Genomic DNA, 26,175 nt, shown 5'->3' on the forward strand with positions numbered 1-26,175 from the left:
TACTACCTACATCTGTTTTAGCTATCACTTTAAGTTCCCCTAGTAGCTAAGTGTGCCCACAGATGCCCTTGTATTTCACCCAAACAGTGCAGCATAGCCCATCTCACTATCCCCAAGCCATGAAATATTCTGCTTCTGCAGGAATCATCCTCTCTGGAGGTCTAGGGGGAGAAGCATTATTGCTTATTTTCAAGTGTGTCATGAAAATACTTTGCCTTTTTCACAAGCAGATTGCTGCAGGGCTCCATGACTTTTTTTTTTGTTGGCTTTTCCTTTTTTTTTTAGTTGGCTTGGGTCAGAGTGTGCTTTTGTTGGCTTAGTTTTCTCATTTGGGCTGGATGTATTTTCACAGAGAGGCTGGAGGGGATGGGGAAGAAGGAGGTGTTGGAGGTATTTTTGAGGCAGAATTAGGAAGTTAATGTCCATTTGTGAAATATTTCCAGAGTGAAGTCCTGCAGGTTGTAGCAGCACAGTCCATTGTCAATGGCACTTGTACTAGCACTGCTTCAAAGGTTTTGCCTGCATTGACACCGAATGACAGATAGGGTATTTGGGCATTCAGATGCCATGGTTTCTGCAGCTCTTTCAGTCCACCTGACAGCATAAAAACATTTTCTGTGGCTCCTTCAAGTATCGGAATACAAATAATCCATGGCTCCTTCAAGTGGTTTATTTGTATCCCACTACAACATCCTTCTCCTGCTTCTTAAAGAGTAATAGGACCGCATATGGGCAGTGCTCCTGTTCTGTTTCTCACACCTGGTAGCACTGCAGAGATGGGCAAAAGGATCCCTCAAGAACTTGTCATGCAAATGCCAAAAACCTGCAGTGTTTGTAATTCCTGACATACTTAGATGAAAGGCGCTATAGAGCTTTCAAGTAAAATGTTTTTAATTAAACTTGAACATATACACGCAAGTAGAAACAAGTACAAACATTAAGCAAAGGTGGTTGACAGTTACATTATCAAACAAGAATCATCTCAGTCAGTGTCTTTTTCCATATGCAGAATTCCACATTCAGCTCTTACGCTTCTCAGTTACTCTAAATATGAAGTTGTCTATCTTGGTTCCAATTGTTTTTCTTTTTACAATCCAAGGACATTGTCTCGTGCCAGGCTTTTCACACCAAAGGGCTTGCCAAATCTTTCTTCAAGATTTTCAGATGAAGCATCATCTCAGGTTTTCAGGAATTATGATCACTAATAAGATAACTGCTTCTAATCCAACAGGGATCATTGAGGTTTGTATATGAAAACAAGCTCATTGTGAAGCTTTACACAGACAAAGATTGGTGTGTTCTCGGAGCAGCATAAGAAACAGCATTTTCAGGCCTCTGGGACAGACACACATCTCTTTGAGCATGGCAGGCCATTTTCTGGCTAGAGAAAAATCACCCAACAACAATATAAGATGATTAAATGATACAGAGATTAAGATATCACCATTTCCCACTGAACCTCCAACTAAATTAAAAACATGATCGGCACATATTTTATATTATCTAAAGATATTTAAGGTTGTAGCTAATACAAACCTGTTCTTACAGGACTAGAGACACTTGCAGTATATTGGCTCAAATAATTCAAATACACATGGTACTAGAACTATTTATCAACAGACTGATCATAGAGAGCCCAAAGAAGACCACCACGAATAGCCAAGGTGTTAGAAAACATGCCTCATCAAGAGAGAGTGAAGGACATTAGCTCTCAGAAACAGTAAGAAGATCTATAAAGAGAGAGATAGCCACAAAGAGGGATATAAGCTCCCACCTCTCTTGAAAAAGAACACAAATAGTCAGAAATTTCAAAGCACAGCAAGAAAATGTGGCTTAGTCACTAAGAAAATTCTGCTAAATATACACATTGGACACTGGAATAGATGGGCAAGTCCAATAATGAGATCTCAAACGAGCTGGACAAATCTGTGGGGAATGTCACATAGTTCATCCTCCCTTCAAGAGAGAATAAATTATTTCCATGGTCCTTTCATCTTTATTTTTTAATCATTCTATGATGACACTTAAGTGATTTATTAGGGTGTTTTTTTCCAACAAACATTCTACAATCTTAAGAGCTATCTTTAGGACTGACTTCACGCTCCTCATCAAGCCAGGCAAATCTCAGCTACTTGCTCAGTGAAACACACCAGTAGAAATATTCAGCAGACACACTGAACTCCTGTATCTGGGAGAGACAGCTCTGAATACATGCCATACAAACCATAAAGTGCACGGGATCCATCAAATATATTTGGACTTCCATGAAAGTCCTCTCTCCTTCCCCTCAACAAAACAACACACCATATGCTAAACACTGCCTTATTTACCAGTAACATAACATTTAAGAGAGTAATTAAAGTGGAGAACTAGTCACTATACTGCCATTCCTGCATAAATTATGGGAGTATTAGAAACAGGATAGGCATATCAGTACTGGGCAGGGAGGAGCTGGTAGGTGATGAGATTCATTTAAAACCAGCCCATTAATAGGCAAAAATCATTAATAGCAACACCTAACATTCTTCGTCTTGATATGCAAACTTAAGTCTGACAGACAAAAAATGCTGAATCTTTTCCTACCTCTCTTTTAAGAAGCCACCTTAAGTATCAGTTAAACTGGAGAAATTATAATATTTCTTAGAATTTAATTAGCAATTATTGTAATTCCATATCAAAAAAAGGCCCAAAATCCTCTTGAGAGCAAATACAGGGGGAAGAGATGAAAGGCTATTTTACCTTCTTAAGTAACAAGGGATACTTCTAGCTTGAGGTCAGAGATCTTCAGTAGTACTGCGGTACCCAGCAACAAAATAAACACAGTTAGAAGCTTAGACTGGGAAAGATATTGCCCTCAAGAGAAGAAACCATTCTCTTCTGACAGTATTTGTACACCACGAATCTCTCCAACACAGGAAGTTCATCTCCTCAATTGTTAAGCAAGGAACCATCAACAACACAACACCATTTAAACCTGGTTCTACAGGTGGTCTTCCTTAATTTGTTACAATCCTTTGCTATCAGCTCCTGGTTCGGTTCCATGTGGTCTAGCTGTATCACAGCTGGCAGGCTGAAAGGGACTTTTCCAAGTCTTTATCAACAGAGATTAAAAAAGCACTGTGCCTATCACAGGGCATCTCACTCATACAAGGGTATTCAAAACGTCCTGCACAGAAGAATTCTAGAAAGGAAAACGGGTACAAGTGACTAGACTTGAGAGGAACAGCAGGGCTGCTTACCTGCATGTAGATAAGAGACACCAGCCATCCCCTTGGCCAAAAGCAGACTATTAGAGGAAGCACTACCACATGCTAAGGAGAATGGCTAGGAAAAAATGAGACTGCTTTTTCTTTAGCACTGAGGCAAAAGTTGCAAAAAATAAAGCATGTGGCAAGACTAGAAGTGGAATCTAAATGCTGCCTGTTATCTTTACAGCATTCAGAGTTCAAATAGCTTTTAATTTTTATTTAGAAGCTTGTTGAAATGCACTAGACTGTCTCTTTGCTGCTCAATATTTACTTTTTTCCTTGTGTGGTCAAAGAAACTAAGTCGTAAATTCAGTTTGTCTAACTGATAAAAAAATAATCAACTATATTCATCAGTGTTAAACAGCTAATTGCAATGCTTGCTTTTAGTCTTCTAGAGTCAGAAGGAAACTTTACAATGCCCAAGGCAGTACAAAAAAGCTACAGGTAAAGAATTTAGTCTTTCCTTGCTGAAACCTCAGTATCTGAAAGTTAAGGACAGAGCAAATCTGCTTCTGTGTACAACTGGAGAGGAATTACAGATGCATTAAATAAAGCTTGTGAGACTTATCTGAAATGAAAAGTTTCTGTTTTTTTGAAACACAGCATTATGATAAGAACTATTTCACTGGGAATGCCACTGTGGGTGCTGATAACCACTTACTACAAAGAGCTGCACGCAGTAGTGACTGCCATTGTTTTGCTTCACCACATAACAGAAATTGTGCTTGATTGCTTTGTTTAGTTAATCATGAATAACAAACCTGTCACACCTCTTGAAGGCCACTGAGATTCCAGCAGACATTTTTTATATAGACATACAGTTTTAGCCCAATAGAATCAGTTAATTTTGACTTCTTGTACTTAAATTACTATGTCTGGGGGAATTAGAAACCCTGTTAAGTCAGGTTGCTGTCAGCTCTGTATTATCAATAAAGTTAGCATTCTGGAAGACCACATGGTCACTAAGCAGTCCACAATTAAGTGCATTTAAGCTTTATGAGCTACAGAAAAAAAAAGTAGTAGTACAAAATGTAGCTTAATCTTTGGTATTTTGAGGTCCTCCCCATTTGTAGAGTAAAGCCTACCTTCCAAGGCCTTGTTCAGGCACTGTTACCACACTGTTAACTTCATTACAGTGGTTTTGCAAGTTCCTTTAATTAATGCTCCCAATAATTTAAGAGGCATTTTTCAAAGAAGTCCACCTCCAATGTACCACAGCAATTAAACCACACATCTTTCTTTTCTCCTCAGCATAAAAACTTAAGGACAGATTTCACACTGACAACATGATCTTGCTATGTCCCTTCATCTCAGTTTCTTCAGAGCCCTAACAAATTGACTTGTCTGTTCATTAAAGCAGAGGAAATTTGGTCGAGATGCTTTCTAACCAAAGCCTCAGATCTTAAAATATGCACACTGCCATCAGGACCAGCACTGTGAGTGCTCCACAACACCAGAGCTCAGGGGACACTCTGCAGATAATAGACCCCTCATCAAAAGATAAGGAAATCTAATTTAGATGCAGAAGTGAAATGGTAACATTTTAAACCCAGCCTCTAACAGAAAACATCCCCCTCCAACACACTGCTTAAATTAGTTTCACATCACACTTACCAGGAAAATAAAAACAATCTTCCCTTGAGTATAGAAACCACACTAACACCAGCATCTGCCCACAAGTAAATTAGGTGGCTTCAACTATCAGATAACCAGAGCCCAGCTTTTTAACTGAACCTTAAAAACAGCCAACCAAATCCCTTCCCCTGACCGAACACCAGACCTATCAGCCTTAAGCAAATGAGGTCAGTTGAGGACTCAAGTTACAACTTAAAAGAATGGAATATTATTTCAGTGTGAGTTCAGTGATAACTGCCTGGTAGTAAAGAGCTACTGGAAACATTAATATCTGAATGACTACTAATAACTTAAAATATAAAATATGGACTATCAGGTCTGCTAAACCTGCTACTTCCCTCCTCAGCTTAGGCCCATTTTTTATTTTGGGATTACACAGAATGAAACACACAAAAACAAACCATGACAACACAAAGACATGAGATGAGCCTTGGAAACTTACCCCTCCTGACAACTTAATCACCCTGACTTTGCTGCCGCCATGGGGCCCTTCTCCACTACCACTGTTTGTCCGCTGCATGACAGTCCTTTTCACGCCAGGCTTCAGCTCCTGGGGCCTTGCTTGTACTGAAGCCACTCGTGCAGTCTGTGTGGTGGGCAGTGATGCTGCAGCAGGCTTTGTCTGTAAAACTTTCTGTGGTGTCTGAGGCTGAGTCAGAGGTACTGTTCTAGTCTGCCTCAGCTGCTTCACTGGCTTCAGCTGCTGTCCTTGATATGGCATATTCGCCCCAGCCTGTGGGAAGTCAGTGGGTTTGGGCTGGATATTTGGAACTACTGTATCTTGCTTTTTAACAAGGAGTCTGTTTTTCACATTCTGCCTGGTCTGTAAGCCAGAGTGGGATATATAGGGGCTGCCGTTGGTGGGGAACTCAGAGGAGTCATCCTCCTGCTGCACGTAGGACTGCTGTGCAGAAGGTTGCTGCTGCTGCGCTAGTCTTTCGAGCAGTTCTCTCTTTCTAGCACCAGCCTGCTGCTGTCGTCTCAGCTCCTTTTGTTTCAGAATTTCCTCTCTTAGGCGTTTCTGCTCTTCTATCTTCAAACGATACAATCTAGTCTCTTCATCTTCATCTGGATACTACAAAAGAAAACACAAATTAATTGACAGAACTCCCAACAAAGGCCCAGCTTGCACAAAACAACATTAAATTGTTGTTCCAGGTGTTGCAGAAATGGAACTCTCTGAAGAGCTTTTCCAATTCTCCTTGATACCAAACTAAGGCTACGAGTGGAATATATCTGCTGCTAAGAGTTTATTTGCTATTCATTACAGACAAACAACTCAAATCTGTTTTAGGACTTATGATATACCACTTCCCAGACAGAAAAGCTTTAAAACCAGTTGAGAAATCTTATCAGAATACTAAAATAAATAAATAAATGCAGTTTCACAAATTGGAATTCATTGAGAAGTTTCTAAAACCAATTAAACTATTAATATAATTCAAGATATCAAAATATGTTTCAAATGGAAAGTAACAATACGGAGGCAACCCACTGTCACACAGGTTTTATCTTGCTCTTCTCTGACAAAGTAACAAAAGGTAGAGTGGTAAATGACCTGAAAGGCCCTGATTAGAACTATTGATTTTTCTCACAGAATTTTCAGCCTGATCTCAAACTCATTTGTCACACAATAATTGGTTATAATGAACAGCACAAGTCAATCTCTCTGACCTTGAACTCGTGCACTCTCTTCAGAATCAAAATGTTGCCAAATGCAGCGTTGGAATATTAATGGTATATAGAGAATGCCTTTAATATTCCAGCCCTGGGCCCTTCTGAAAGTATTGCACATCATCAGAAAACCTTTCTAAAGATTCTTCTACCTTGGCACAACGGGTTATTATGAAAAGCTGTGTACAAATGGACAAGAGGCAAGGAAATGCAGATTGTCCTCACTTTGGAAAAGAAATCAAATTGCTCTTACTATACAACCACCTGTATTTTCTTTAATTACAAAGCATACTTTTCTATTATTTTTTTTTCTTAACTATTTAAAATATTATTAGACAGCTGTAGAGACTGTTCACAAGTGGTAATGAGCATAAGATATATTAATTATCCCTAACTGAAACTGGCTCTCACAATATAAACAAATATTTCTCAAGACCTGGGAGATTCCTATCAACACAAGTGCTTTTTTCCCCCCACATAGAGAACCAAATGCACAACTAGTTTTAATTCAAGTGCTTAATTCCTGATATGTCTTGGAATCAAGCAAGGTTCAAAGCTGGTCCAGAGATCTACAAGCCTTGCAAAGTCATATTTGTAGTCATTGAACCCAGAAGAACAGATCTCTAATGCCTGTTTCCTTCATCTGTAACTACTTCTTCCCTGAGCACATACTGGTAGGGATTATTTCCCTGTTACTAAAAACTATCTCTTATATCCCATACTACAACTATAGCCTAAATAATAGTTAAGACTTCAATAAAACTTGATTTTAAAAATTTGGATTATTTTTAAGTATGGGTTATAAATCAGGCATGAGGTCTAATGTCGTCCTCTGACAAGAATGCAAATGCTTCATATACCCAAAAGTTCTGACCTTCCTCTGCACTTTTTAGGCTGTAACGGTGGTGAACCACTGTAACAACTACATTACTGGGCATTGTTGACAGATCACAACAGGATCATGCTTCACAGAATCAAGCAGGTTGGAAGAGACCTCCAAGATCATCCAGTCCAACCTAGCACCCAGCCCTAGACGATCAACCAGATCATGGCATCAAGTGCCTCATCCAGGCTTTTGTTCAACACCTCCAGGGACTGCAACTCCACCACCTCCCTGGGCAGCCCATTCCAATACCAGTCACTCTCTCTAGCAATAACTTCCTCCTAACATCCAAGCTAGACCTTCTCCTGCACAATTTGAGACTGTGTCCCCTTGTTCTGTTGCTGGTTGAGAAGAGACTGACCCCCACCTGGCTACAGTCTCCCTTCAGGTAGTTGTAGACAGCAATGAGATCACCCCTTAGCTCTACATTTTTTTCTGCCTTAACATCCAAAGCATCTTTGATGAAAAGTACCAAAGAGAATGTTACAGGCAGCTTTTCTGAGTGGAGCTGAAGAGCAGCAGTAAAAAGCAGCAGTCCTACATCCCCTCTAGGACAATTAGAAGGGCACTACTGACTAAGTGAAACAGAAAAAAAAACATTGTCTAAGACATAGGATTAAACTTTCTGCTGAAATTTAAGTCCCAGTACTGTTAGGTTGCTTTTTGAGTAGTGAATGTTAAAACCAAAACAAACCCCAGGACATAAAAAACCCCACACCTTTTTAGAAAGCTCTGGACTTCATTACTAGGTTACATAACTAAATGCAGAGTCATAAGCACCAGATACTGTAACAGAGAGTGGCTTGCTGTCAAGTAAATAAAAAGGAAATTATGCAACCAGGCTCACTTGTCTCCCTCAGTAGAACAAATCTAAGGACAGAGCAATTAAAACCGTGTGATCTGTAGCAGAAACATAAATCTCTTCAGCAGATTTATCTTTTTTTTTTTCCAACTGTAATGCTAGAAACAAAGGGAGTTTGGACAAGAAACAACTTGTCCAAAAATTCATGACAAGTCTTCAGGAAAGATGAAGATCAGATCCAAAGAGCATCATTTGCCTGACTTTGTTCAAACCCACAAAGTACCTTAAATGAAGGCACGTGTTTCATGCTCCTATTACCATCAACTCTTGAACCCTAGGGAGGTCTCAGTCATAGGTGCTGGACACCTTGGGCAAATAGCAAGAAAGTTAAGAAGAAGGTTACAAATTACTCCGAGAAGCACACTGCCCTCTTGTGATCTTCCAACTGGAAAGAAGATAACGCTAAGAATCCTCTAAGCACAACACAGGAGGCAGTGTTACCAAAATTTGGAAATCAAGCTGTCTAACACTGGAGACAACTCCCATTTAGACACATACAAATTTCCTGGTAGTTAACTGCCAAAAAGATGAGAAGATGTAGATACATTTGGCCTAATAACTAAACACAGGAACTATTTTCCATACTGTGAACCTTCCTGGGATTACAGAACAGGAATGTTTTCTTTCAGTATCAGGGACACTAACTGCAGTAAGTAACATCAGTACAGCTATGCTCTGAGCTGTCAGTTTTAAAGAGATTCACATCACCTTTCTATATTCTCCCCCTTCTTTCAACTAAAAAATGCTTAATATTGCTATAATTGCTCTTAGCCTAAACTGATCTCAACATAAGCAGAATAAGGCTCAATCATCCAATTTCGTTGACAAAATGATTTTTTTGGCTGAGGATATGAAGTTTAACAAGCAGAAATACAGTTTGTCATCTTCTAGTCACTCAGGTTGCAAAACTTTCCAATACCTACTTTGAAATGAGCAAAACCTTTAATAGCCATTGTTACTATTTTTTTGGTGCTTCCTGAAATGATAGGGCATTCATAAGTATGGTCACTGACTCTTCAGGAAGAAGGATGCAAAGAAAAGTCTTAATAATTTTCCAGTTGAAGACACTTGCAAAATAACCTGTCCAATTCAGTTACGAGCAATATAGCCAGAAAAGATGACAGAATTTAACCCTTTCTCATCTTCACAGAAAGCAAAAAAATAGGACAAATTTAGCCAATTACAGAAAAACACACAAAAAGCCTGGAAACCTTTACCATCTGCCTAAGGAGAGAAATGTAGTACATCATGATGACAGTGAAGAATAACATTGTATGCTTGGAAATTAACATTTCTAGTGCAGCAGTCTTGTTTGTAGAAGTGTCAATAAGCAGCATCAGTGAACATGACTACGACAGCACAAGACTTTATGTCAAGTCCACTTCGACAGAACATTCTGTGTGTGCACACAGTCACAGACTACTCTAGCACTTGCCAGTGTACCTACAAAAGCTTTCCTTTTATGGTTAGTAATGGGGAAGTCCAGTAGAAATAATTCTTTCCAAGGTAACTGTTTTAAATCCTGGTTTGCAAAAACTTACATAAAACAAGTACCAAACTGCTCTGACACAGAAATATAGAATCATAGAATAGTTCAGGTTGGAAGGGACCTCAAAGCTCAGCCAGTTCCAACTCCTCGCCATAGGCAGGGACACCTCCCACTAGAACAGGTTGCTCAAGGCCTCATCCAGCCTGGCCTTGAACACCTCTAGGGAGGGAGGTGCTTTATTTGTAAAACACCATGTCTCATCTATGGGTTTGTTAGGATAGGGTTAAAACTGAAACTGGAGAACACAAGATGAGTGTTCTGGTGTTTTAGCTTGTTGGGGCTTTTTTAATTCTTTGATCGATAGAAGTGAAAAAATATCAGCTCACTTTCCTAAATGACATCAGGATGCTGAGACATTTCAGAACCAAAGTCTTAATTTTCATAGTACTAAATGATGGGAGAACTTCAAGATGTTTTAGATGGAGAAGTTGGTAGTAGATTCACTTCCTAACTTACCTTACTAATGGCCTGAAAGACAGAGACTTCTTGAAGAAGAAACGCATTTTTGGCTCAGACATTATTCCAAGAGACTGAATTGAGGGGAAGGGGATTATTTCTTCCCCTTTGTTCAAAAATGACCAAACTTAAAAGCTGAAGTAAGGATGTTAAAAAAAACATTTCCACTGAAAAGTGCAAAAGAGGTCAAACATTGCCAGCTAATGGTTTCTTTTGTGCCTCATTTGTGAAAATTACTTCTGACCATCCCTAATTCAAGTAGAAGATGAAAAGCTAATCATGAGCAGCTTAAAGGGAAGGCAGTATTATCACTATTAAAGCTTTCAACAGTTGCTGGAGAAAATCTGGTCCTCGAGACAAGGTTCATGGTCAGCTAAACTCTAAAGAATTACAGTTCTGCTCAGACTAACCTGAAATGCAGAAATTATACAGGGAACATCTAGCCATCATGTTCCTCTGGTACCTCCTGATGGGCAGGATGAATAACACCATCACTGCAGCCCTACTTACTCTGTCAAACTAAGAGTGATCATGAAAGCTTCTCTAGCTTCCAGGAGAATCTGTGCAAGGAAATGATCATCTGTTCACCCTGCACGATCCAGTGGGGCTCAAAACTCTGACACGTGAATTTTTGATTGTGCAGAGTACTAACAGAGCAAAAAGCATCATTTTCTTCAAAACAGAAAAAGTTAAGATAATCTCCTGTTTTCTGTCATGCCACAAGGTCTCATGAAAGAGAGATTTTCTTCAAATGCAAGAAGCCTCAGAGATGATGCAGCTGCAACTTCCTGCACGAGTGCTCCAGAACCTAGAGGAGACTGAACAGCCTAAAGGAAAAAAAACCCAGGAAAACAGCTCCCCAAATAGCCTTTTTCTTTTGAGCCACATAGCATCATAGGAAACGGAAGACAAAGATGCTTTATGACTTAGAATGTGATAACCTAAAAGAAAATAAAGCATCTCATAACCTTGGAAGACAAAAATGGGCACAACCTGTATTTCAGAGGCTATTACTCAACCTCTCCCTTTCACAGTAGAAAGTATTTCTCCTCTTGCAAAATAGGCACAGGCTTGCCAACCTTGCAGATATGTCTTTTTTTGTCAGCAGAGATTGGTTTTGCTATCATGTTAAACAGAAGAACACAAGTCAGAAAGGAGGCCTCTAGTGGTACTGAAAACTTCTGGGTGAATAATACATTTAAGTGTGCTTACAGTTCACAAGTCAGACTACAAAATTTTTTCCAAGGTGGGAGTTCTTGGTTTCCTGTCTGGGGGGCTTTGAGTTTGTAGTGGTGTTTAAATAAAACAGCCTTACCTCTGGTTCAGATTTTACTTCTGGTTTTGCTTGGCCGACTGGTGGGATTGCTTTAGGTTTCATCTCAGGCCTTCCTTGTGAGTTTTCAACACTAGCTACAGGCTTGGTGGCAGACATCGTGCTGGTAATAGGTTTGACCTGAGCAGCTGGAGTAGAGGTTCGTCTGTTGTTGCTCATTTCCAGAGCATGTGATGGTGCTATCGGCAACTCACGCAAGTTACTGTTTCTTGGAGCGGTTGACTGTAGCTGCTGATTTGGACGCTTGACGATGTTCTGTGACGGCGTGCTCTGAAAAGCAGAAGGACAAGAACTGCAGGCTTCCACTACAAACCAGATTAAAGTGTATCCTGTTTCACATTTTCATGATTTAATTAAGTTGAGGAAAAAAAGGCTTTTCAGGAAGGAACAATCTTCTCAATGTGAGAGGAAAAAAATATAGGAATGAGAACATTTTAACAGCTTTTTTTTTTCATTAAAAGCAGAACTACATCTGCCACATTTAACATCTCCCTCAGAAACTGACTTCAGTGTGTGATTTACTTCCTTAATCAAAGCAATTTTTCTGAACTACAGTACATTTTCTGGGGCACTGCTACAGACTATTGTGCTGCCCTGACCTAGCAAGCAATGCAATACACTGCCACAGGAGCAAACTCACAGGACATGGCTGGCACTATGTGAAGCAGAAAGTTTGTCAGCAGTGGTACAGAGAGGCCTTCAGATTGAAAGACAGTGTCAGTGAACTGGGCTCCCACACAATCACAGCTTTCAGCAGTTCTAAAAACGTTCTTAAGCAGATCAATCCTCAAAAAAATTTTATTGCCAGTTTTGGGGCAAGTACATAATTTCTTACTGGATATAGATCAAGAAAAACACTGACAACTGGTGGAAAAGGGGAAAAAAAGGGAAAGATACATGATACATGTTTTTGACTGCAGGTTCTCAAAATGATCAAAGCAGGAAAGGAACAAGAAACGGTGAAAGGAGGACACAGAGCAGGAAATGGTGTAAATGGGACTGGAAAAGTTTAAAACCTGTTACTCATGAGGTCAATTACACACCTGTTACTCAGGCAGAACTAAGCAAGGTAACACTGCTGTATGTACTACTTACATGCCTTGGCTTCATTGGACTCTGTCGTGGCTGACATTGCATCCTGTTGTTATTTGGCTGCTGCTGTGTGGCCTGCATATGAGGCCTGAACTGTGGCTGGTTCATGGGCATCAAGGGCTGTGGCGGTCCTTGGAGATGATGATGGTGTTGTTGCTGCTGCTGCTGGTGATGGTGTGGCTGCTGCTGGTGATGGTGCTGCTGAGGCTGAGGTTGTGGCTGAGGCTGTAACGGAGGATGCAAGGGACCCTTCACAGGAAGAAAAGATAACTTAGTTTCAAGGGAATACATTGCTGAAAAGTAGCTCCAGCCTTTCATGCTCTCAAGGTATGCTTAAGCAGGTATGGACCAAACCAAAAAAATACAGAGTAAAAATCAGACTAATACAGGCTGTGCAAGACAGTTCTACACTTAAGCCTGTGCAAGTCAACAGCTGAAGCAGAAAAAGACGAATGCAAGGTATTCTGTCTTCTGCCCCCTTTTCTAATATCTTTTGAACTGTGAGTTTTGTTTGCTTGGTGCTTTTGAATTATTTTTCCCCCCAACAGGACTACTATTTGAGGATTTCTCCTCATTCAAAACACAGGTACCACCAAAAGACCCTGCACAAAGCCCACTGAACGTGGAGAGCCCTTCACATGCCCAAACCGGTTCCCCACTTTAAGCTTCCGTTTTCAGCCTCCACCCGGTTGACGGGAGGTGGCCGGCACTCTGTCGGGCCCCGCAGCTGAGCGGCAGAGGGCGCTCCCGCCCTGCCGCTGACCGGGCCGGGGGCCGAGGCTGAGAGCCAGGGCCGGTCTCCTACCTCTGCGGAGGCAATCTAAGGAGCCAGGACTGGGCTGCGGCACACTACTGGAAACACGTTAGCGCTGGAACCGGGAGAGAAAGTGAGCCACTTTCTCAGGCGCTGCATAACAAGTCCATCTGTCTCATGTCTGGGTATCCAGAAGAACCCCACTTCAGTTAGTCCCAACAACCCTACAAGCACACGAACACTAGGACGCTGGCCACCGTCCCTGCAGCCGCCTCCGGCCACAGCCTCGTACCTGCATAGCGGGTTGGGTGTGTGCGGCCAGGAAGGGCTGTCCCGGAGCCTGCAGGAACTGCTGCCTCGGAGGCATGAAGGGCCGTGGGTTTGCAGCACCCGGCTGGTTGAAGTGGAGAATGCCCACGGGGCCCTGGGGCTGCATGTTGGGCCGCACCGGCCGCTCTCGGGGGAACACAGGCTGCTGGCCCTGCTGAGGAAACGCTGGCCCGGGCTGGGCAAACGGCATCGGCGTCTGGGCAGGGACAGGATGTGCGCTGTTAAGAAGCGGGGGAGGCGGTGGTGGCGGGGGGCTTCGCTGCTCAAACAAGGGATGGCCTGGAAACCTTGGATCTGTGGGAATCAAAAAAGTGATTACATGACACATGACAGCCTCCAAGGGAAAAAAACAGTTTTGAAACATAAAGCTCTGTTTTGGCTGGAAAAGTAACCTGAATTTTGTAGAAAGCAACATGGAATGGAATGCTTTCGTTTTTAAGAGCTACACTCAAGGTTAAGTTTCTCTTCCTTCTGCCACTTGTGTATAGAAGGAATTGATGCCTGAAAGACCAGCACAACTGGAATCAGCAATCCCTCCTAGAAATTCTCCTTTCATGAAATCAATGAAGGATTCCAGGGATTACAATTTAAACCACACAAGAACTCATAAAAGGTTGATGCCATTTGCTGATCAGACATTTAGCGTATTTCTATCTGTTTTGTGTGTGCAAACTGCCAGTAACATAAGCATTACACATATTTATATTACATAAATATAAATATATACACACACATGCATATAGCACCTATTTTGTTTGCTGTGCTGCACTGTTTCAGCTAACCTTAGATTTCTTACAGCACACAGTGCTGGTGGTACAAACAGTTACTAGCGGAAACCAAAGCCTATGCAGAGTGCCCGTTATCTAAAATGTAACAAATCACAACTTTACTGCAGCAATCACTCAGATAGCACTTTTATTTTGTATCAGATTGCTGCCAGTTACAGATGGAGACATACAATTACATCAAAAAAGTCAAAAGATACCAGACCACTGAAATTTTTGGCATGTATTAGCCTGGCTACACCAAACAGAAGCTTGCAGAAGCCTTTGGGTTCTTTGAAATACTTACTGTTAGATAATACACACACTGCATAGCCATTAAAAAAAAAAGTGGATTTTTTCATCTTAATGGAAATGAAAATTCTTACCTGCTAAGAAGAAAGGATCTCTGTCCTGAGGAGGTGGAGGAGGGAGTGGTGGCGGTGGCGGCGGTGGCCCTCTCCACTGGTCCTGGATTGGCAGCCTTGGAGCTTGGGAGAAGTTGGTAGGAACTGGCCCAGGCGTATGCTGCTGGAAGTCTGGAGGACCCTGTTTAACGAGGCAGAACAAAGATTAAAACTCCTGTCCAGGAATTTATCTATTGCCTGCTGGTTTTTTTTTTTTAATTAAAGATACAACTGCTCTATGAGTTATCTCCTATCATCAGTACAGACTGGCAGCCCTTACTGAGTCATTCCTTCACAATAGAAGACACATTAAACCTGAGTACTGTATCTTGAAATGAATTCACTACGTTTCAATAATCACCAGCACCACAAGAATGCCATTTCTTTGCAAGCTTATTGAAATCCATGCAATTATTGACCTTCTTTCCCATTAATCCAAAAAAAATATATCTGAATGTCTACTTTAAAAGACATTTGTGACATTTATCTTCTTAAACCATGCTATTCTTCACCATCAATTTAATGTAAGTTAAGCTACAGAAGTGAAGGAGCTTTACTTAGAGAAAGGGAAGGCCAATTTATGGCATGCAGACAATTAAAGAAATCATCTTTCAAACAGAATTAACAGGACAGTACCACTTCCATCTATTCACCACTTTGCATCTGAAGCATTATATGGAAGAGTGCAAAATTATCTTCCCTGCAAGAAGTGTTTTTAAGATGTCAAGAGAACCTTAATATATTGCAGAAAGCAGGATGTTAATCCAAAAGCAAGTCTTTTTTTCAGAAGAAACACCTAATTAATTCCCACTATCATTTTTTTCCCTATCAAAAGTTGACAAAACAAGTTGGCAACCTCTGATAAGCAGCAGCTTTCTTTTACATAAATCACACACGACCATTTCTTTCTGTGTGTGTAAATCAAATAACTAATGAAAATAATCTATGAACATCCTTGTTTTCCTCTATACAGATTCTGAAATGAGTGCTGACATCTGTTGTGTCTACATATGATGCTCATCTTAAAGCTTGCAATTGCTGAGGACAAGCTTTTCAAAACAGATTTCAGACCAAACACCCTCTGCTACACTGAAATGCAGCTATCAGCAAAGGGCCAAACAAGTAATCTGCAGTGCTTATCATTTATCTCTTGAGCTGCCCTCACCACCAACAATATGTGCAATCTCACACTATCCTATCTGTCCTGCAAGAATACCAAAGAAAGTAATTCCTCACATGACAAAAATGGGTATTTGTCCTGGAAACTGAAGTCTACTCAGTACCAAGTACCACAAGACAAAGCAGCTTTGCATTCTCCTAGCAGCACAACACAACTGGCAACAAACAAAGCCTAAACAAGAAGATGAAAGGCACTGAGAATCAGAGCCTTTATTAGATCCCGTGGCCTTCTTGAAAACACCTGAATGGGAATACATGAGATATTAATATCTCTTATTTGGAAATGAGACTGTGACTACTTATGTCATTATGCAGCATGAACTGTAAATACTTTATCACTCCCAGAGAATACAGGGTCTATATTCCATTGCCAGTGCTCCCAGCCAGCCTCCTGTGAGTATTTCATTTAGTGGAGAGACATCATATTACACTCAAGCATGACAGCCGTCCTAACGTACACACTGCTTGTACGAAGAGCTGCTAGGCTTCTGCTAGTGAACAGCTACCAACACAAAATACTCTCACCACTGAAGAGGAGGCTTCACATCTTAGAATTTCTCATGTTGTCTACTAGAAACAGCAGTTGGAGGAAGAGAAGGAGACATTTTCATAGCAAAATCTATTCAGGTTTGGTTGAATGAGGCTGTTCAACTGCACTGCCCTTCCTTCCTGCTGAGCTCCATGGTGCTGGCTGCCTGCCAAAAGAGCAACTGAACACAAACCCTAAGGATCTTGACCCTTCACTCCCAAAATGCCTCTAGCATCACCACACGTAGGAGCTGCCAGAGGTACCTTCAATCTACGGTTAAATGCATCCCTCTTCTTGCAAGCTTTGGTGACAAAAGCCTATTTCTCAAAGCACTGCTCTTAAATCCATCCTGGGGGATACAGAGCACTTCCACACTACAAAGCCCCAAGGGAGGCAGCAGGCAAACCAACTGGTATTTAGCTAGTTATTATTCTATCAGTGTGTAATGCATAAGGTCACTGCAACAGAGGCAGGGGAGAAATCAGTTCACCAGGGCAGTTTCACACAAGATGTTCTTTCTCTTGCCTCTCAGTTACAGGATGTAGGCACATGAGCACAGCGTGGGAGAGAAAGTGGTCTCACCAATCTGCTTTTTTCCTATTTTAAGACAGCTTGACTTGGAAGCCCCAAAATTCTTTCATTTATTTTTCTCCAGACACAAAATACGCCTACATGCAACTTCTTTTTAAAATGAACATCAATAACCAAATTATGTGGGAACTTACAAAAACCTGGGCTAATAAAGCCTAAGTATCACATAATTGCTAACCACAGTGAAGAACTGGCAGCAGCAGCATGGCTTGGCTCGCTTCCATGCACTACACAGCACCGCAGTGGCCACAGTCTCCTCTACCTGCTTCTTGCAAACTAAATGTGTTCTGCTGAGGTCCAAGTAAAAGATCTTCATCAGCATCTTCTCTTCATCCCAAACTTCTATTTTAGTGCTACTTCACGAACACAGGCTCTGGCTACAAAATAAGCACTTCTGCTTCTATGGCTGAATTTGTAACAATTTGTAACCCAGTCTCACGCTTCTCTCCCAGTGCTAATTCTTTGTCCAAACAGCCTTCCTGTTCTTCTGGTCTTGCCTGCTCTTCAGATAACACTCTCTCATCTCCATCACCATCTTCCACTCTGCCCACTGGCTCCTAATTCCAGCATGAATCCAGATTCCCAGCTGGATTTCCTGACTCCAAGCTGGTGGTCTTGTCTTGTGGCAGCTAGTCAGGTGCTTAAACTTAGCCTGCCCAGGCCTGGCCTCTCCTCCCAGTACAGTTAGTCCAGGCTATTTCCCCTCTTTTTCCTGTCAGGGAAGTGAATGACAGCATGGGGAGAAAACAATCCTCTACTTCCAGTTCAAATAAAAACTTCTTCATAGAAGCTTTCTCTCTCCTACCGACCCATACCCTTGTTGCTATGCTCAGATCTACCTCATCCCTAAGCAGCCCTGAATTCTAAATGCAGGAGAAATCATGTAAATTCCACATAGCTCTAAAATATCTTCAGCACAGCCAAAATCAATTTTCTTCCTTAAACATTTTTGCAACAGGAAAAAAAAATATTTCTAAATAGATCACTTGAGCATAACAATGTCTCCACCATTTCAATCTCAGAATGAAGGGCTTGGAAAAAATTCAAATAAAACAATTCAAACTGAGGCAGACAACTAGCACAAGATCTTGGTTCAAACCACAGAGGTCAGACAGTAGTACACATGCTGAGAGCAGCTTTTCTATTTCCCAGCATAAGGAATTCTAAACCTTTATGAAAGAAGCTTTTAAGTTTTAAAAGTAATAGAAATTATGCTAGATTTAAGGAAGATTACACTTACAAAACCCTCATGAAACTAGTTTATTTAAAACAAACAGGAGCCAATGAACTGCAAGATAATTCACTGTTAAAAAAATAAGCAATGCTGATTTCAAGCTCATTTCACTACCACAAGTGTCCATTTAAGATGTAAATATTCTGTCCTCCAAAAACTTTCACTGATTTTACAGACAGTTCTCCAACTGTTATCCTAAAACTAGTAGCCACAAAGCTCAACAAACACTTTGCAAGATACACTGAGAAAACAGTTCTTGCTCTTGTTTTCTTAGTGGTGTCTCTCACACAATTATATCCCACACCACAATTTGGCTCAAACTAACTTTGAAATGGTTAGATGGATATATTTGAAGTTTGGCCTCTCTTTTTTTCCATCTCTAACAGATTCAATCAGGTTGGAAGAGACCTCCAAAATCATCCAGTCAAACCTAGCACCCAGCCCTGTCCAATCCCACTTAAACTTTGAGGCTGAGAAGTTTTTTATAGATAACAAATATTTTTCAGTTCTGAAAGCCAATCCTCCTCCATTTTGTGTTCAAAGTAACATTAAGATCCTTTTTGTATCCCTCTACTTTTGTATCTACTCTGCCCTGCTGAGACCTCATCTTGAATACTGTGTTCAGTTTTGGGCTTCCCAGTTGAAGAGGGACAGGGATCTGCTGGAGTGGGTCCAGCAGAGGGCTAGGAGGATGATGAGAGGACAGGAGGGCATGGCTTATGAGGAGAGGCTGAGGGACCTGGGGATTTTTAGTCTGGAGAAGAGAAGACTTAGAGGGGATTTGATAAATGTTTATAAGTATTTGAAGGCTGGGCAGGACAGGGGGAACAGGCTCTGCTCACTGCTCCCTGGGACAGGACAAGGAGCAATGGGTGTAAGTTGCAGCAAAAGAGGTTCCACCTCAGCACAAGGGGGAAACTTCTTTAGTGTAAGGGTCCCAGAGCACTGGAACAGGCTGCCCAGGAAGGTTGTGGATTCTCCTCCTCTGGAGCCTTTCAAGGCAGGTCTGGACGTGTTGCTGTGTGATCTGTGTTAGATAGGATTGTCCTGCTCTGGCAGGGGGGTTGGACTCGATCTCTTTGGGTCCCTTTTAACCCCTAACATCCTATGATCCCGCAATAAACCTGAGTTGTCCCTCACTGTGAGCTTGTGAATCAATGACCCTTTCCCTGTCAGAGCAGCCAACTCACAGTGGAATAGAGGGTTGGGCTTTTTGAAACCCAGGAGTTTAAAAACTGGCAAAAGCATGGAAGTATGGCTGATAGAAATCACACCACAGTAAAGCTGCACACCATACAGACAACTGAGTATCGCTAAGAAAAACCACTTGTGTGCCCACTGAACAGATTTTAACTTTTAATGTATATAACATTTTGAAGAACTATTAAAATATGGCTGATCACACTTCTTGGCTGATAACTAAAGGCCAATCATGCAAAATTAATTGCAAAGACATTTGTTATTTGCAGAAAAATGAATTACCAATATTTGCTTCTAAAACATAAAAATAAATTAGTCTGATGGTCTTCCTGCCAACATCCATGAAACAGGCTGACCTCCACTTTTTTCCTAAGCTAGCTTTGCCTCTAATATCCCCACAATGAATATTTTTTTAAGTTATGAGGTGCTTCTCTACTATTATGAAATGCTTTACATTTTTATTACTTTTTTTTTCCTCCTCCAATGCAATAGGAACACACTAAAGCTTCAACTTTTACTTATGCCAAATTCTATTTGTCCTAAAAATAGTACAAAGTAATTTAAACAGTTCTCTATTAAAGTTTTTGAGGGTGGTGGTTGGTGTTTTTTTTTATTTCCCTTTTTTTGCTTAACAGTAGCTAAACTTGGGAGTGGATTATTTTACCATTAGTGTTAAAACTCTACACTCAGCAAGTATTTGCTGCTAACAACCCCCAGGTGCCCTCTGGTATTTTGTAGAAAAGACCAAGAGGAGCTATTTAACTTCAAAAATTAATGAAGAGCAGGTGCAAAATCCAGTTTTCATAACTGGTCTACTTTGATAAAATGAGCATACTGTAACATAGATGCATAATAAATCTTTGTATGTACAGCAGCTACTCATATTTTTCATGGTTTTTCTATCTGAATAGCTTCAAATTACGACCAAATATTCAGTACGCACATCAGCTGAGACTCCCTACAAAAAATAATCTACTATGACTTTATCACTACTATACCTTTTAAGAAGCTTTCCCCACTTGCTAAAATCACACAGCCTTCAAATTACCTATTTCTCCAGTTACCAGGTTTTAACCCAACAAAAAGAGAATTGCAGATTTGTATGATGGGCCAAGGCTGTAAATTTCTACTTGTCAGACCAACACTGGGGGAAAGGACAGAAGACTGATGTGCCTCCCCAGCAAGACTCTCCAAGGCTGGATCACATTCATATCAACCACAGTTCCAAAGAATCACCTAATCTTTGTATAAGGAATACCCAGCAGAGTGTATATAGCTATTTTTTGGAGAAGTCTTCTCCCCTTAGTATTATTATTAATTTAGTTATTAATTAGTATCATTATCAGATTGATTACACAGTAGAAATGCACCAAATTGCAAGGAAGGGCTCCTTAAATAGAGCTTTTTGCTAGATTTGGGGGTAGTTTCACACACACAGCACAGTATCAGGAAACAGCACGAGACCTGAAGCTGATGCATCCAACCACATCAATCTGGCCTAGGGGTCCTTAACCAACTGATGTGCATCTCCTCACAAAATGACAACTACTTCAGCACTCTAGCTCCTTCTGGACCATTACCTGCAGCCCTGGCATCTAATGTTTTAAAGACCTGAGAAAGAAATTCCGATTTTGGAAAGATGGAAAGCAATTGAATGGCCTTCTGCAAGGGCACACAGCTCAGGCCATTCTTCATTTTCTTCTGTGAAAACCAAAACATGTCAGTGCCTGAACACTGAAAGCAAGACAGTAAAGATCAAGATTTCTCTTAAGCTACTGAAGAAAGTAAGTCTTGGTCTGTACGTCTGCCTGTTTTCAAGGAGTGTGTTTAATCATTTAATTTATCCTCACATGACCTTGCTTTGAAAATCTTATGCCTTCTTTTTGAAAAGATGGACTAAGGCACAGAGAGAAGTGACACTGGAAATGGGCTTCTGCATGGATGTCCAAAGAGATGTTTTAGATACGCATAAACGAAGGAGATAACCACAGGCTGAAGTGTTACTGACAGGTATTGTACTGTCTTCAATCTTTAATTTTGGCAAGCCTACTCTGATTACAAGTAAGCAAAACTACTCACTCTTTCTCCCCACGCATTGTAATTTACAGCACCTCAGACTGACATTTTTACACAACTCTGCATGCCTGCATGTTGTATCATTTCCCCTTTTGCTAACTGCCATTACTCAATCCAGCTAAGGCATAATTTATACCTTATCAATCACTTAAAAAAATGCAGTGCAAACTTGTGTCTATAATTCATCAGAGTTGTGAACAGCTCATTGAACATGACTTTCACACACTCAGGCAATCCCGCCTTCTGAAAGAACAAGAGATAAGGTTACTTTAATCCTTTCAAAGAACTGCACTATTTTGCCTTCCTTTTATCCCTTTAAATATCCTTCCTAGTTAAGAAATTAACATTCTCTCTCATACAATTCTTACACAAATTGTACTTTTACTTTTCTGCATCTCTTGTTAATTACATGATGTTATCTCCAATAATCTATTCAGGAAGCAGAGATAACTTTGGTTACCAATAAAAGGAAAAACTTAGCATAAATTGCTTAGCACAAAGTTAATCTTATAAAGCAAGGAATAAAGAGGATCTAACAGCTATTATATGACTTATCAGCTTCTCTAAAAGGGTCAACTCTACTTTTTTTTTTTCCATGAGACTAATTAAATACCTTAACAATGTCATTGAAACTTCATGAATCTTTCAATAAAATACACCCTACCTCTACAACATGTTGTCATTTATTAATCTCACTTAAAATGCAAAGAGCTAAGAGAACCCCATTGACCGCTATGCAGGGCCACTCAGTTAATTCTTCTTATACGGTTTAAATGCAAAGAATAATGACCACTATAACCTATGACAATTAAAACTATAGCCATCTGTCACAAGATGTTAATCCTCTTATTTCAGCAGCTACTAGACTTTGAAAAGCTTTCCTAAAAACTGCCTACCTTCCGGTGCAAGCAACTGATATTTCATCCTCTCGTGTAGGAAGCCCTGCTTCAAAATATGTTGGATATGGTTCAAAAATTTGCAAGCAGAACTGCACATATCTTGCACACCACAGCCCTTCACATTCAAGTTTCACAGCACTCTCATTTACTGTGCACACCACACAGAAAGGGCAGGATTCACAGGAATTTTATATTGAAACTTATTTCCCTAAATACACTCAGTAATGTTCCTCTGATGTTGGTGACGATCAAGTAAATCCATCCAATCACTACAACCTAGTCAGTGCCACAATTCTCCCAGTGGATCTAGTATTGTAAGAGGGTCTTACATAAGACTTTATGCTTTCAGTGCATTTCAATCAAGGACAAAAATTAAACTTCAGAATGATCATAAATCTCAAGCTCACTTCATGCTTCCATACATCAGTCTTTTCAAGGCTTCTGGAATGCAAGGAGATAGCAACTGTTGGGTCAAGCATGTGAACTGTACAGATCCTACTATCACAGGCAGATTTAGGCTCAGAGAATGGGTTGGCATTTTCCTCAACTGAGCCACAGGATAATTTTTAATGTTAAAATGTATCTCATAACTTCAAAGTTATAGCTTTATAGAACACAAAGGTCAGCATTGCTGCTACCTTGGACTTTCACCTGAATTAGAACATCACATTTCAGACCTGACTATTTAGTAGTTAAATTGCCTGATTCACGATTTTTAATTATGTAAGGATATTTCACTTTTCAGATGTTTTACACATCTCTGACCTTGCAAACACATTGATACTAGAACTTTACACACCCAAAGCTCTCAATGTGTCTGCATTCACAACTCACATGTTGTGTATGAGGGTCTGAACATTTTCTTTTTCAAGTACTCTACAGTTATCACAGTATCACAGTATCAACAAGGTTGGAAGAGACCTCACAGATCATCAAGTCCAACCCTTTACCACAGTGCCCAAGGCTAGACCATGGCACCAAGTGCCACATCCAACCTTGCATTGAACTGCCACTCCCCTAAATTACAGAGTTTTATTGTAGACAGTAGTACTACTTAGTGTTTGAGAATTAATGAAGCTTTTTTCCTTTTTACATTCTAAAGAATTAGCAAGAACTGAAGGTGGAGATGGTGAATATACATCAGGTTACAGATTTTTTTTAATGGCAATAACTGCATTGAATTATCCTTTAAAATGACATTTTCTCAGCTCAGTGAAGATATACTGAAAGAACTACACTATCATCTAGGACTCTGTAATATTACAATAAATGCACTTCAGTTCTCTGTTCAGGGTTTAAACACTAGATTACTCTTACTGCATTGTAGTAAGAGGTCAGGTGTGTATTTTAATTGGATTTCTTTATGAATCTTTCACAAAGTCTCTGTAACAGTGCCTAATTAATGGCTACACAGGTATATGCATAATATTTTTTCTCTTTGCCTTGAGAAAAAAAATTAAGCTTTGTTTACAAGGCTTAAAAAAATTGATATTTCATTCATATAAATGTATAAAACCTGACATTCATACATACACATATAAATGTATAAAACCTGACATATATACATACACATACTGATATATCTTTAAATAAGAACCTTTACTGGTAGGGTGACTGAGCACTGGGGCACTTAGTGCCATGGTCTGGTTGACTGGCTAGGGGCTGGGTGCTACGTTGGACTGGATGATCATGTTGGTCTCTTCCAACCTGCTTTGATTCCACGATTGTATGATTTTGACCTCACTGTAAGCTGACTTGGATTCTGAGCGACTGCCTGAGACTATCCATTTCACAAGTTGCCCAGTGTGTGGAGTCTCCACCCCTGGAGAAATTCAAGTCATTTAGCCATGGTCCTGGGCATGGTCCTAGCTCTAGGCAGCCCCGCTTAAGCAACAAGGTAGACTAGACAATCCTCAGACTTCCACCAACCTCAACCTCTACATCACTCTTTATTTAGGATGTACTAAAGGAGAGACTGCAAAAAAGTCAAGCATCAATAACACAAAGGGAAAAAAATTCTACAACTCTGGTTTCCTTAGCAGTGCTAAATACCAATCATTTACCAGGAAGGAAAATGACAATAACTAAGAAATAGAAATGAGTAATCTGTTTGATTTTAATATCTACAGAGCATGTGCAGACTGGAGCTAGTATGACGAGTTAAAGGGTTACTGCGTTTAGAAACCATCTATTTCTCTCTTATTTAATAGCTGTTACCATCGTGTTTAGCCACCGCTGCTCCTCCTGCAGATGGGAATTCATTGATATGATTAAATTTGATGGTATGATAATGTATGGTAATCGTGATTAATCAGAAGCCCACTAGCAAATGGAGGATGTTGGGTACTATGTCACCTGCATTTTAAACTGCGTTCCCTCTATGCCAGCCTGACAATATTTGACAGCTGGAGGGATCTCATGCTGCATCTGCTTGCTACTACTTACAGATCTGTAAGAGAAAGTGCCCATCATTCCTTCACTATCTTAAGTGCCATAATTACAGTGCTTTGCAGTCAAGTTGTGAAAACAGTAAGTGTTAAAAACGAAAGCTTTTTGCTAGCTGCTGAACAAGCTCTGTCTCACATCTGCAAGGACTATAATCTGAGAGAAATGTAATTTGATGCAGCAGTCTCATTCAAACATGATTTGCATGAAATGCTGTATAAAGCACTATCCAAGAAATGTCAATCAACACCACCTGATACCATGTATCCTGTTAAACAAAAACAAAATGCTTTCTGCACTACTTGTGATCTGTCCCTGCTACACAGTAATAGAGTGAAAAATTCATTTACTGTTACTCATTATAGTAAAGCCATAGCAAAAGCAGAATAATTGTGAGGAAGTAGGAGGATCGTTTTCACAAGTGGCTTTTTATTTTCAGTAACACTTTGTCTCCTGCATACATACTGTTGAAAACATGTACTAGTTGCTAAATACCATTACTTACTAAATAGTCATTTTAAATGATTGAGTGTACTCAGATGCAGGACTGTTTACATTGTCCTTATTATGAATATTTGACAGCCACAACCTTACTAATAGTTGCTAAAACCCTTAGTCATGTCATAGCTCACAACTCAGTTTGAAATGATGGAAAACAAAAAATTACTCTTTATGCCTACAACAAAAGGTAAACACTAATGCAAGGAGGTTTGCTTTCAGAAGCACTGCAAAAATTCTGCTTCTACATTCTGCAAGTGTTTCAATAAAGGCAGAGCCACAGATCCAGATACACTATAATATCCACTAAATGACCCCAAGTTTGCTAAAATGGTGTTGCAGGCTGATACAAGTCAGCTTAAAGATCACTCTGGAAAAGAGGCAATTAACTGTATTCTAAGGTACCTTTCATTAGTAACATCCACAGCACCAATATATTGCCTGTTTCAACCAAGTGGGAATGAAGAACAGCAACCTGTATTTTCAGCAGTGACTGGGTATCCATTTAGAAATCTCTCTCAAATTAAACCCTAAAGATGC

General features: G+C 40.2%; 1 protein-coding gene across 6 annotated transcripts in view; it reads right to left on the reverse strand.

The window, feature by feature from the left end:
* The window catches only part of RBM33 (RNA binding motif protein 33), an 81,305-nt gene that overhangs the window by 16,506 nt on the left and 38,624 nt on the right, over positions 1 to 26,175 (reverse strand). For 4 of the 6 annotated variants that reach the window (XM_064162818.1, XM_064162819.1, XM_064162817.1 and 1 more), the window contains exons 11-15: positions 14,967 to 15,126; positions 13,779 to 14,110; positions 12,736 to 12,981; positions 11,623 to 11,910; positions 5,326 to 5,958 (exon numbers count right to left, since the gene is read on the reverse strand). In XM_064162818.1, coding sequence (XP_064018888.1) covers positions 5,326 to 5,958; positions 11,623 to 11,910; positions 12,736 to 12,981; positions 13,779 to 14,110; positions 14,967 to 15,126 — 1,659 coding nt within the window. Of the gene's footprint in view, positions 1 to 873; positions 1,382 to 2,739; positions 2,794 to 5,325; positions 5,959 to 11,622; positions 11,911 to 12,735; positions 12,982 to 13,778; positions 14,111 to 14,966; positions 15,127 to 26,175 lie in introns of those variants that run through there. The other 2 variants (XM_064162821.1, XM_064162820.1) reach the window with 2 other exon arrangements.

The sequence above is a fragment of the Pogoniulus pusillus genome, chromosome 23, assembly GCF_015220805.1.
Source record: "Pogoniulus pusillus isolate bPogPus1 chromosome 23, bPogPus1.pri, whole genome shotgun sequence".
NCBI lineage: Eukaryota > Metazoa > Chordata > Aves > Piciformes > Lybiidae > Pogoniulus > Pogoniulus pusillus.